This window comes from Pleurodeles waltl, chromosome 2_2, assembly GCF_031143425.1.
Source record: "Pleurodeles waltl isolate 20211129_DDA chromosome 2_2, aPleWal1.hap1.20221129, whole genome shotgun sequence".
Classification (NCBI taxonomy): Eukaryota; Metazoa; Chordata; class Amphibia; order Caudata; family Salamandridae; genus Pleurodeles; species Pleurodeles waltl.
Genome location: NC_090439.1, coordinates 1,156,962,221 through 1,156,974,712, shown reverse-complemented (window position 1 = coordinate 1,156,974,712; position 12,492 = coordinate 1,156,962,221). Strand labels below are relative to the sequence as shown.

At 49.1% G+C, this 12,492-nt stretch overlaps 1 protein-coding gene across 1 annotated transcript; it reads left to right on the top strand.

Moving 5' to 3' along the window:
• Positions 1-3,095: 3,095 nt before the first annotated feature.
• LOC138278842 (serine-rich adhesin for platelets-like) lies at positions 3,096-12,182 on the top strand. The gene has a single exon (XM_069219358.1). It carries the CDS (start codon positions 3,096-3,098, stop codon positions 12,180-12,182), a length of 9,087 nt encoding a protein of 3,028 aa, XP_069075459.1.
• Positions 12,183-12,492: the final 310 nt, after the last annotated feature.

Below are 12,492 nucleotides of genomic sequence, written 5' to 3'. Positions count from 1 at the left end.
TAGCACATTACATTCATCTCTAGAGATATCTGTCTGTATTTCTCTTCCAAACCGCACATGCACACTCACACAAACACATACTGAAAAAACACTGACTTATGATTTGCTCACTCATACCCAAGCAACAGGAACCTTCTGGTTCTTCTCCTGAAATGGCATATAGAGGATCTTGCTATAGTTAGAACCACTCCGCCCGCCTATCTACTGCCTCTCCCAGGCGAGGTCTTGGAAAGGGGAGCCAATGTCTAGTTTTCTTCCTTTCTGGAAAGTAGTACTTTTCATGACCCTGTGCAAGTCAAATTATGTCCAACGCATGGTACTGAGAAAATCCGGGTATCATTTCTTGACAACCTCTCTTCATTTCTGGATACCAACTATGTCATGCTATTGTTCTGGTAGATTTGTCAGCCATTTTCAAAATCGTAGATTATGTTGTGCGCATATCCAGACTGCAGGGACTGGGAATCAGGGCTGTGGTCTTGGCATTGATTTTGCCAGATATTCAGAAATACTATTGCGGTGTAGAACGTCCTCCTTTACAATCTACTGCTTCCCAATTTCACTGTAAGGCCCAGCAGGGATTTTCTCTCAGCCCTCCTCCTTTTAATAATTTGTCACACAGCTGATGTCCCTTATTGTTTCTTACGGTTTCCCTTCTATTCCTGTGCTATGGACACCTAGTTTATTAATCAGTTACCAAGGATCAGTTCCACCTTTGCATGACCTCCAATGGTACATGGATAACTAGTGACACTTTGAAGGTGAACCAGTGCTTTCAATGGGAAGGTAGTATATGACCCTGACAGAGTAGCAGCAGTTACAAGCACAAAGAAGGCACTCTGTACATCTCTCTCTCCAATTCAAGTTGCGGATGTCAACACCGACCAGTGCTTATTTGAGCCGGTGGTTTCTGGTGAGGGGCACCAGGACTTCTTTTTGAAGGCCTGCACTTATTTTTCTGCCTCAAGCATTTATTGCAAGCAAAAGGCACCTACGGTAAAGACGGAGGAAGAGAAAACAAAAAAGTTTCACAAAGGGAGAAAGCAGAAAGCTGCAAGAGTGAGCTGAAGGAGCAGGGAGTGTCTGTTAATGGATTAAAGAGGTCCGAGATGGCCTCAGGATTAGGCTGCCTCAGTAATCTGTGCTCGCATATTTAATTGCAACAGCCGCATGTTTGAGGAGAGCTTTGGCTCCGGCACGTTTTTATTTACAAATTAAGCACTGACACCAACAAGATTTAAGTTGTTGTCCTTGGGAAGCACTACACCAGCCGGTCATTCACTTGATGGCCTAAGGATCTTGGAGTCCCTTCTGAGCCTACAGCTTAACTTGGAGTCCTGATAGACAACTTGTTGCATTAAAGAATTGATTAACTATGTGGTATCCACTTATTGGCTTCCAATTATCCCTTTGTGAGCGTGAAGACTTAAGGCCATTGTGTCCTCCTGATGGATTGTGGAGCAACTCCTAGTCGTGTCTCCCTAATTCTATAATTGCCTAACTCTCTTTTGGCTTGAATTGCTGCACCCCCTCTCTTCCTAACTTGCCACATTGCATTTGCTCTCAGATAAATGGCTATTCTCTAGAAACCTCTGTGAACCTGTTAGCATGTCATCCAAAGCTCTAGTACTGATTTCCTGTTTAAATTACTTGTCCTATGTCCCAAAGCACACTCTTAATTCTCCCTTGTTTCACTTACTTGACGATCACATGATCTGCAGGGCCCAAGATTTTTCAACCATGTTTCACATCACAGAAAAAACTATCGTGATCTCCAGAGTAATGTAGCCATGTTTATGAGCTTTCTGAAGATAGGGATAGTCTCCATGTAATTCGCCTTCTGTTCTCGCCCAGAGCTCGGACGCCTTTTCTGTAGCTCAAGCACTGAGGAGGTTGCGGAGAACACAAACAGACTACACACAAAGATTCCCAGCTACCTGTATTTGGCCAGAGTCAAAACCCAGAATGAGGCACAAAACGTCTTTCCAGACTGTCGAGAGGGCTACAGTGCCAAAGTAATATCAGGCATGTCCACAGGGTGCCTGGCATGGGCACAGGAGGATGGGTCACTGTCATATTTTCAGGCTAACAACTGATCATATGAACTAGTTTCACTGATATCCACTCTATAAACATTTATCTTTTGTCATTGTCCTGATAATATGACATGTACACAACCTTCTGCACACATACTGGACACACCTGAGAGTGGTGAATGTTACTACTTATTGCTTATTACACACATAGTTACAGGTCATTACAGGTAATTCCCAAGCATTACAAGAGGGTGCCTATGCAGTGCACAGGGTGGTGGGTGATTTGTTTATTTACAGATCTGCCCTCCCTACGATGACACATGCCTGGTCAGGGGTGATGCATTCTTCAGTCCTGTGCCATGGATTGCCACGTCTCGAGCTGAGGTGGGATCAGGTTGAAATCTGATTACAGGAAACAAGACTAACGTGTGTACAAAGGCTTAGTGAGAAATTAATTTGGAATACTAGCTTTTTGGTGGTGGGCGCAGGTTATGGAAACGAGGCAATTACTGCTCCCCTGACCTTACCCTGCAGGGGCCTCCTGGGCTCTGTGACGCCAGTGGTGAAATAGAAATTAGCCTTGTTTTATGTTTTCTGTTTGACCCGCTCCCTCTGGGTCAGTTATTAGCCGAGCAGTGCCCGGGGGCGAAGATGCCCCCAAGTAGCCCCTGCATCCCGAGCGTTTTAAAGACAGATGGCTGTAGCTATGTGTGCACTGTGCAGAGGAGGGGTGCACTGAGGGAACCCTTGTGTCTGGTGGCCCCGAGGCGGCGTGTCATTTACAGTTAGGGGCGAGATCTCACTCAGGATGGCTTGACTGTCTTATTGGCGTCAAAGCCTGTCGGCCGCGGCGTCAGTCAACAAACGCAGCCGCTGCGCAAAGCTCCAAACACATCTTTATGACATCACGGGTGATGGTCACAATGGGCGCGGAGTAAATACCCAGCACGTCAGTCTTTGCAGACATCCTCTCCCTCCTGCCCTCCCTTGCCCATCCGCCCCACATGGCCAGGCAGCAGCGCCCAGTCCGAAGGAAGCCCGCCTCTGACGCCCCCCAACATGAGTTCCTCAGATAGACAGCATCCTCCATTAGCTAATATCAACCAGTTCTCCCCTATGCGGCCCTCGGACATCAACGACGCCTCTAGGCCGCCCGCCCCGGAGAAGGGCACCCGCCTTCGGCCTGCAGAGAATGTGGCACCGTGCCCCCTGCCAACTGATGCCCACACCGCTACCCCTGCTCCTTCTCCCAGCGCCTCTCCCTCTGTCCCTTCCTCCAACCCCACTCCCTCCTTCCCTTTTGTCCCCGACAGCACCTCTAGCTCTCGTTGTACTTGCAGGGACGTCCCCCCCAGCCCATCCTTTGTGAAGCGCTTTGAAGAAGTACTAAGGAGATTCGAGGAGCTGTATCCTGGGGAGAAACTCGACGACGCCACCACCTCGGATCAATGTAAAGATTCTTGCATCCGGTGCGCCTTGGAGCGTGCGAAAAATAACTCTAGTTTACAGACCCCCCAAATTCCCTCGGAGAATACTAACCCCCCGAAAAATACCAACAACCCTATGTCAGTCTCCGAGACCGCTGACACCTGTGGTGTCAGCCTAGTAGAAAGTGCTCTAACTGTGCCATCCCCGGAGAAGAAATCGGACAGTGTGCCAACCTCCCCAACACCTTTAGAAGAGCCCAAACCTCCTACTCACCCGTTAGACAAGGATGACCCCTCTCCCCTCCCCTCCAGGGAATCTGACCCCAGAATAGACACAAACCTCACCCCTGTTAAACCTGATCCGCCACCCCTTCCACATGCAGCTTGTCCCCATTCAGAGAGAACCAACCGTTTGCCCACCTCCGACAAAACTATGTCCCCCCTTCCTCCTTCCATCTTTGACAACCCCGCTTCCTCCCTGCCTCCTTCCATCTTCTACAACCCTGCTTCCTCCCTTCCCCCTTCCATCCCTGACAACCGTGCTGTCTCCCCTCTTCCTCCCATCCCTGCAAACCCCCCTCCCTCTCTTCGTTCGTCTCTTTCCGACAACGCTACTCCCTTACTTACTTATCGCAAGAATAACACCCGTGGTCCATCCTTTGCGGAACATCTTGAATGTTTGTTGAAGAGACTCTACTCTGTGTCTCCTCGTCCTGGGGAGAAAGACTCAGACACCACTTTCCCGCCAGGCAATGCCAATCCATCTCCTGAGCAGTCTGCGGCTTCTTCCCGTTTAGACAGTACCACCTGTTTGCCCAAGTCTGACAACACCGCACCCTCTCTCCATGCTTCCATCCCTGGCAGTACCGCTCCTACTATTCGTGCTTCCATTTCCGCTAGCACCACTCCTTCTCTTAGTACTTCCATTCCTGGCACAACTCCCTCTCTTCCTTCTTCCATCCCTAGCAGCACCCACTCTATTTGTTCTTGCGAGGACATCACCCATGATCAATCCTTTGAGGAACATCTTGACGCTTCAATAAAGAGATCCAGTACCATATATACTTGTTCTGAGGTAAAAGGCGTACACTCTTCCACCTCGGATTCATCGGAAAAGAGCTTCTTCTGGCCTAGCCTTAGATTACCGACCCCCCAGGTTTGCCCTCATCGTGATGATACTAGCTCGTCTCCAGGGTTAACCTCTCCCGAGACTATTCACCCGGAAGATACCAACACTTCTAGGCCTTTGTCAGACCTCCCTCCTCCCTCGGGAGATAATACCTCCTCAGTATGCATCATCCTCCCTTCTGGCAAAGCTGATACATCTTCGTCTCCTGCTTTGGACACCAGCTTTCCACCTAACGCTTCACTGGAAACAGCCTCATCTCAGCTTCATCTGTACCCTTACCTCGCAGTGGATCCCTCATTCTTCCCTATCGCCTCATCTGATTCAAGCGTTGCCACCTGCTCTGTCCCCCCTTTAGTGGACGGCACCCCTTCTCTTACAGCATCTCTGGATACTGATGGTACTCCTTCTGCCTCTTTGAAACCCCATATGTTGGAAAAAAGCACATCGACATCCCTATTTGACCTGTTCCCTCCCCTGGCAGTGGATCCCTCATTCTTCCCTACTATCTCATCTGTTCCAAGCGTTGCCACCTGCTCTGTCTCCCCTTTAGTGGACGGCACATCTTCTCTTCCAGCATCTCTGGATACTGATGGTACTCCTTCTTCCTCTTTGAAACCCCATATGTTGCAAAAAAGCACATCGACATCCCTATTTGACCTGTACCCTTCCCTGGCAGTGGATCCCTCATTCTTCCCTATCACCTCATCTGATTCAAGCGTTGCCACCTGCTCTGTCCCCCCTTTAGTGGACTGCACCCCTTCTCTTCCAGCATCTCTGGATACTGATGGTACTCCTTCTGCCTCTTTGAAACCCCATATGTTGCAAAAAAGCACATCGACATCCCTATTTGACCTGTACCCTTCCCTGGCAGTGGATCCCTCATTCTTCCCTATCACCTCATCTGATTCAAGCGTTGCCACCTGCTCTGTCCCCCCCTTAGTGGACGGCACCCCTTCTCTTACAGCATCTCTGGATACTGATGGTACTCCTTCTGCCTCTTTGAAACCCCATATGTTGGAAAAAAGCACATCGACATCCCTATTTGACCTGTACCCTTCCCTGGCAGTGGATCCCTCATTCTTCCCTATCACCTCATCTGATTCAAGTGTTGCCACCTGCTCTGTCTCCCCTTTAGTGGACGGCACATCTTCTCTTCCAGCATCTCTGGATACTGATGGTACTCCTTCTGCCTCTTTGAAACCCCATATGTTGCAAAAAAGCACATCGACATCCCTATTTGACCTGTACCCTTCCCTGGCAGTGGATCCCTCATTCTTTCCTATCGCCTCATCTGATTCAAGTGGTGCCACCTGCTCTGTCACCCATTTAGTGGATGGCAGTCCTTCTCTTCCAGCATCTCTGGATACTGATGGTACTCCTTCTTCCTCTTTGAAACCCCATATGTTGCAAAAAAGCACATCGACATCCCTATTTGACCTGTACCCTTCCCTGGCAGTGGATCCCTCATTCTTCCCTATCACCTCATCTGATTCAAGCGTTGCCACCTGCTCTGTCCCCCCTTTAGTGGACGGCACCCCTTCTCTTACAGCATCTCTGGATACTGATGGTACTGCTTCTGCCTCTTTGAAACCCCATATGTTGGAAAAAAGCACATCAACATCCCTATTTGACCTGTTCCCTCCCCTGGCAGTGGATCCCTCATTCTTCCCTACTATCTCATCTGTTCCAAGCGTTGCCACCTGCTCTGTCTCCCCTTTAGTGGACGGCACCCCTTCTCTTCCAGCATCTCTGGATACTGATGGTACTCCTTCTGCCTCTTTGAAACCCCATATCTTGGAAAAAAGCGCATCGACATCCCTGTTTGACCTGTACTCTCCCCTGGCAGTGGATCCCTCATTCTTTCCTATCGCCTCATCTGATTCAAGCGTTGCCACCTGCTCTGTCCCCCCTTTAGTGGACGGCACCCCTTCTCTTCCAGCATCTCTGGATACTGATGGTACTCCTTCTGCCTCTTTGAAACCCCATATGTTGGAAAAAAGCACATCGACATCCCTATTTGACCTGTTCCCTCCCCTGGCAGTGGATCCCTCATTCTTCCCTACTATCTCATCTGTTCCAAGCGTTGCCACCTGCTCTGTCTCCCCTTTAGTGGACGGCACCCCTTCTCTTCCAGCATCTCTGGATACTGATGGTACTCCTTCTGCCTCTTTGAAACCCCATATCTTGCAAAAAAGCGCATCGACATCCCTGTTTGACCTGTACTCTCCCCTGGCAGTGGATCCCTCATTCTTTCCTATCGCCTCATCTGATTCAAGCGTTGCCACCTGCTCTGTCCCCCCTTTAGTGGACGGCACCCCTTCTCTTCCAGCATCTCTGGATACTGATGGTACTCCTTCTGCCTCTTTGAAACCCCATATGTTGGAAAAAAGCACATCGACATCCCTATTTGACCTGTTCCCTCCCCTGGTAGTGGATCCCTCATTCTTCCCTACTATGTCATCTGTTCCAAGCGTTGCCACCTGCTCTGTCTCCCCTTTAGTGGACGGCACATCTTCTCTTCCAGCATCTCTGGAAACTGATGGTACTCCTTCTGCCTCTTTGAAACCCCATATGTTGCAAAAAAGCACTTCAACACACCTGCTTGACCTGTACTCATCTCTGGCAGTGGATCCCTCATTCTTCCCTATCGGCTCCTCTGATTCAAGCGTTGCCACCTGCTCTGCCCCCCCTTTAGTGGATGGCACCCCTTCTCTTCCAGCATCTCTGGAAACTGATGGTACTCCTTCTGCCTCTTTGAAACCCCATATGTTGGAAAAAAGCACATCAACACACCTTCTTGACCTGTACTCATCTCTGGCAGGTGATCCCTCATTCTTTCCTGTCGCTTCATCAGATTCAAGGGGTGCCACCTGCTCTGTTCCTCCTTTAGTGGATGGCACCCCTACTCTCCCAGAATCTATGGATACCGATGTCCCACCTTCTGCCTCTTTGAAATCCAATGTGTTAGAAACTGGCTCTCTTTTTCACCCATCGGAGAATATCGACTCCTCTGAATACCGCCATATTTGTCCTCATCGTTTGAAATATCTACATGTCTGGCGCCCTCCTAGTGGAAGACCAGCTCCACTCCTTCACGAGTGGAGTACCTACATCGTTGTGGTCCCTGTGTCAGATACTGACATGCCTAATCTCTGGGTACCTGCCCCTCCAGTAACAGACAGGCTTGCTTCCCCATCAGAAGATACTTCTGTATGCTTCTTGACAATAACAGATTCTTCTGTTCCCCCCTTACTGGATGTTACCATCCCCGCTCCCCTTGGGGTTGATGGAAATCTCTTTGATCACCATCGAGGGATTTCCGATACCTTTTCCACACCTGTCGTAGATACCAATGTTTCTCCGTGTACCACCTCATATATAGATCTTACTACACCAGCTCCTGCGGCAACAGATATTTATGCTCATTCATCAAAGATTATCGCCCTTGCACCAGTGCCATCAAGGACTACTACTCCCATCGTGGACAGAAGTGCCTCTGCTTCTCTCTTCAGGAAAGATGCCTCCTCTTCTCCCCCCTCAGTGTACACTGACTTTGCTCGTCCACCAGAAGCTACTACTCCCATAGTGGAGAGCAGTGCTTCCTCTTCTCCCCCCTCAGTGTACACTGACTTTGCTCGTTCACCAGAAGCTACTACTCCAATAGTGGAGAGCTGTGCCTCCACTTCTCGCCTTTCAATGGACACTGACTTTATTCGCCCACCAGAGGTTACTACTCCTATAGTGGAGAGTGGTGCTTCCTCTGCTGTCTGTTCAGTGAACAGTGACTGTTCTCGTCCACCAGAGGCTACTTCTCCCATAGTGGAGAGCGGTGCCTCCTCTCCCCCCCCCTCAGTGTACACTGACTTTGCTCGCCCACCAGAAGCTACTACTCCCATAGTGGAGAGCGGTGCCTCCTCTTCTCCCCTTTCAGTGGACACTGACTGTACTCTTCTGTCTGGTTCCACCTTACAGGAAAGTGGCTTCTTATTGCCTCCCACAATGGATATGAACCCATCTGTTCCACACCTAGAGAAAGTCCACTCCTGCGCAGCTCCCTCCATTGAATACAAAAATATTTGCTTCCCTCTGAAGAAATACCAACATCTATGGTCGACGCTAGAGGGAATACCAACCTCCCTGCTCAGTCAACAGATTGCTGATATGTCTTTGCCAGGGTGTAGTGACCATTCTGCTCCACCTTTCATGAGCCCTGACCTCCCTCCTCAACTCTTGGGCAACAGTGAGTCTGTTTTAGTTCCATCAGGGATACTTGACTACTCTTCCTCCACAACAGAGAAAGCCTACGTCTCAATATCACAGCAACATGACCTCCCTGTATTACTCTCAGAAGAAACCAGCTCACCTGTCTCTGGCACAGAGACCACCAAATCTTCTATTCCACGTCCAGAAACAATTGAGGTCTCGATGTCCAGGCTAGATAAAGCTGAATCGTCCTCTTCCACCACTGAGAAAACCAACCTCCCTCCTTTCTTCCCAGAGGAAACTAGTCGCAGTATCTTTGGTGAAGAGAAAACTGATTTCCCTGTCTTCACAGAAAAAATGGACCCTTCTGCCCACCGTTCTGAGAATTCAGTCCTCTCCATGCCCACCTTAGAGAAAATGGATTCCCCTGCCTGCTTTTTAGAGACTGAGAAATGCGATGCATCTCTTTCCACCCCAGTGAAGGAAACTCTCTTTGTCAAAGTTGAGCTCAGTCTTTCTGCTACCGAGAAAATTGACCTTTCCATTTCCTCGCCTGTAAAAAGCGATCTCTCTCTTTCCTGTCCAGTTAAATCTAATACCATTGTCATCTCCTCCGTGAAAACTGAGGTGTCAGTGGAAACAGGCATCCCAGTTGTCTCTCCAGAAAACAACAAATTTGCTGTTGAATTGCCAGTGGAAAGAGGTGCCCAGGATGTCTCTCCAGTAAAAACTGATCTCTTTGCCCCCTTTCTAATGGAGACTGATGTTCAGGACGTCTCTCCTGTGGCAACTGATGATCTAGTTGTTTCACCAGGGGGGAAAATGCTCTCTTTTGGCTCTGCATTGGAAAGTGATGCCCAGGACATCTCTCCAGTAGAAACTGACCTCTCTGACACCTCTCTACTGCAAAGTAACACCCAGGATGTCTCTCCGGTAAAAACCAACCTCTCTTTCACTTCGCCAGTGAAAACTGACATCCAAGACGTCTTTCCAGTAAAATCCGACCTTCATGTTGCCTCTCCCATGGCACCTGATGTCCCAGTTGTCTCTCCAGAAAAAAATAACATCTCTGTTGCCTTTGTAGAGGAATCTGACATTCACGACGACCTCTCTGTCGTCCCTTCAGGGAAAAATGAAATCCAGGCTGTCAATCAAGTACAGCGCTCGGTCACATTTGACACCGATATTCTGACATTATCCTATGAAAGGGATTCCGAGGCTAGAGCTCCCTGCTCCTCTTGTGGCCACAGCCAACCTGGTGTCTCTTGCGGAAATATTTCTCCCAGTGTTCCTTCCTTATGGGATGATGATGAGTCATGTGAAAGCTCCCAACGGAATTTAAACTCTTCGATATGCCCAAATTATGCTTGTACTTGTGCTGCCAGCCCCAGCGATCTTGTCCCCTCTGTCTTCATGCCAGGGAATACACCTCCCACTGTTTCCTCTTCCAGTTGTTCCTTCTCTCATGGTGTGAGTACCAATAATCTCACCTCTTGTTTCTCTTCATTGAGGAAAATTGAGCCCCTCGCTTACTCTCTAGAGGGTAATGATGTGGGTGTTTGCTTCGGGGGGAGCAGCTGTTCTGTCTGCCCCAAGAATGTTTCCACCTCAGTTTCTACCCATGGTAATAATGCCACCTGCTCTTGGTCCTCTTTTAGGAAAGCTAAGCCCCTTGCTTACTCTCTAGAGGGTAATGAGGAGGGTGTTTGCTTCGGGGGGACCAGCTGTTCTGTCTGCCCCAAGAATTTAGACTCCTCAGTTTCTACCCATGGGAGTAATGCCACCTGCTCTTGGTCCTCATTTAGGAAAGCTGAGCCCCTTGCTTACTCTCTAGAGGGTAACGATGAGGGTGTTTGCTTCGGGGGGACCAGCTGTTCTGTCTGCCCCAAGAATATAGACTCCTCAGTTTCTACCCATGGGAGTAATGCCACCTGCTCTTGGTCCTCTTTTAGGAAAGCTAAGCCCCTTGCTTACTCTCTAGAGGGTAACGATGAGGGTGTTTGCTTCGGGGGGACCAGCTGTTCTATCTGCCCCAAGAATATAGACTCCTCAGTTTCTACCCATGGGAGTAATGCCACCTGCTCTTGGTCCTCTTTTAGGAAAGCTAAGCCCCTTGCTTACTCTCTGGAGGGTAATGAGGAGGGTGTTTGCTTCCGGGAGACCAGCCATTCTGACTGCCCCAAGAATATAGACTCCTCAGTTTCCACCCATGGGAGTAATGCCACCTGCTCTTGGTCCTCTTTTAGGAAAGCTAAGCCCCTTGCTTACTCTCTAGAGGGTAACGATGAGGGTGTTTGCTTCGGGGGGACCAGCTGTTCTATCTGCCCCAAGAATATAGACTCCTCAGTTTCTACCCATGGGAGTAATGCCACCTGCTCTTGGTCCTCTTTTAGGAAAGCTAAGCCCCTTGCTTACTCTCTGGAGGGTAATGAGGAGGGTGTTTGCTTCGGGGAGAGCAGCTGTTCTGTCTGCCCCAAGAATATAGACTCCTCAGTTTCTACCCATGGGAGTAATGCCACCTGCTCTTGGTCCTCTTTTAGGAAAGCTAAGCCCCTTGCTTACTCTCTAGAGGGTAACGATGAGGGTGTTTGCTTCGGGGGGACCAGCTGTTCTATCTGCCCCAAGAATGTTTCCACCTCAGTTTCTACCCATGGTAATAATGCCACCTGCTCTTGGTCCTTATTTAGGAAAACTGAGCCACTTGCTTATTCTTTACAGAGTGATGATGAGAATGTTTGCTTCAAGGGGACCAAATGTTCTGTCTGCCCCAAGACTTTCGCCTCCTCAGTTTCTACCCATGGAAAAAGCAATTTCTATTCTTCCTCCCTACAGACTACTGAGCTCCCTATGTTTTCCTCAAGAGATGCCTCACCCTGTAGTATCTGTGACACAAAAGTTGCCCCTCCTGCCTCTCCCCCAGAGAGTACTGGCCCATGGGCTAACTACTTAGATGATATGAAAACTGTGACCTCCAGTTATGGGGGTACATTGTGTCCCAAGCATACAGCCTCGTCTGCTTCTCACTTAGGGCGCACTGATCCTTGCTCACCGTCCCTAGAGATTAGAGATTTCTCCACTTCTTCCTCCTCCGGGGATGTCTCACGTCATTGCACCTACAAGAGACACATTTCTCCTTCTGCTTCTGGTGCTTCTTCCCTAGAACAAACTGCCCTCTTTTCTTCCTCTTTATTTGACAGCTGCTCCTGCACGCTACCCTCTAAAAACATCAGCTTGGCGTTTTCCTCCCCAGGAAAGTCATGTTCTTGTTCTCGGTACACCAGTACTTCTGACCCTTATGCTCTCTCCACTGAGAAAACGTACACCTCTGAATTGTGCCCCATCAGAACCTACCTTTATTTATTCCGTAGCATGAAATATGAGCCTTGACCTTGACTTTACCCTGCCACGTTTGCCCAAGCGTTCTCTGCCACATCATTAATACACCTGTTTAGGAATTGCTGCCTGGCCATTTTTAGCACCATCATGCCCCTATCTCATGTTGGACTTCCCTGTATCCGTTCATCTTTTGATTTTCTGTGTAGAATTAATTCTCCCTCACACCGAGGAATGATCTCTAGTTCTTTGCCTCGCTCATGGCGCTCAGTATGCTGCTCATGCTATCTTGGAAGAAGGCGCATAACAAGGCAGAAATGGTGAGTTATCTCTCTGGAAGGGTGATGGTCGCTGCATAGAAGAC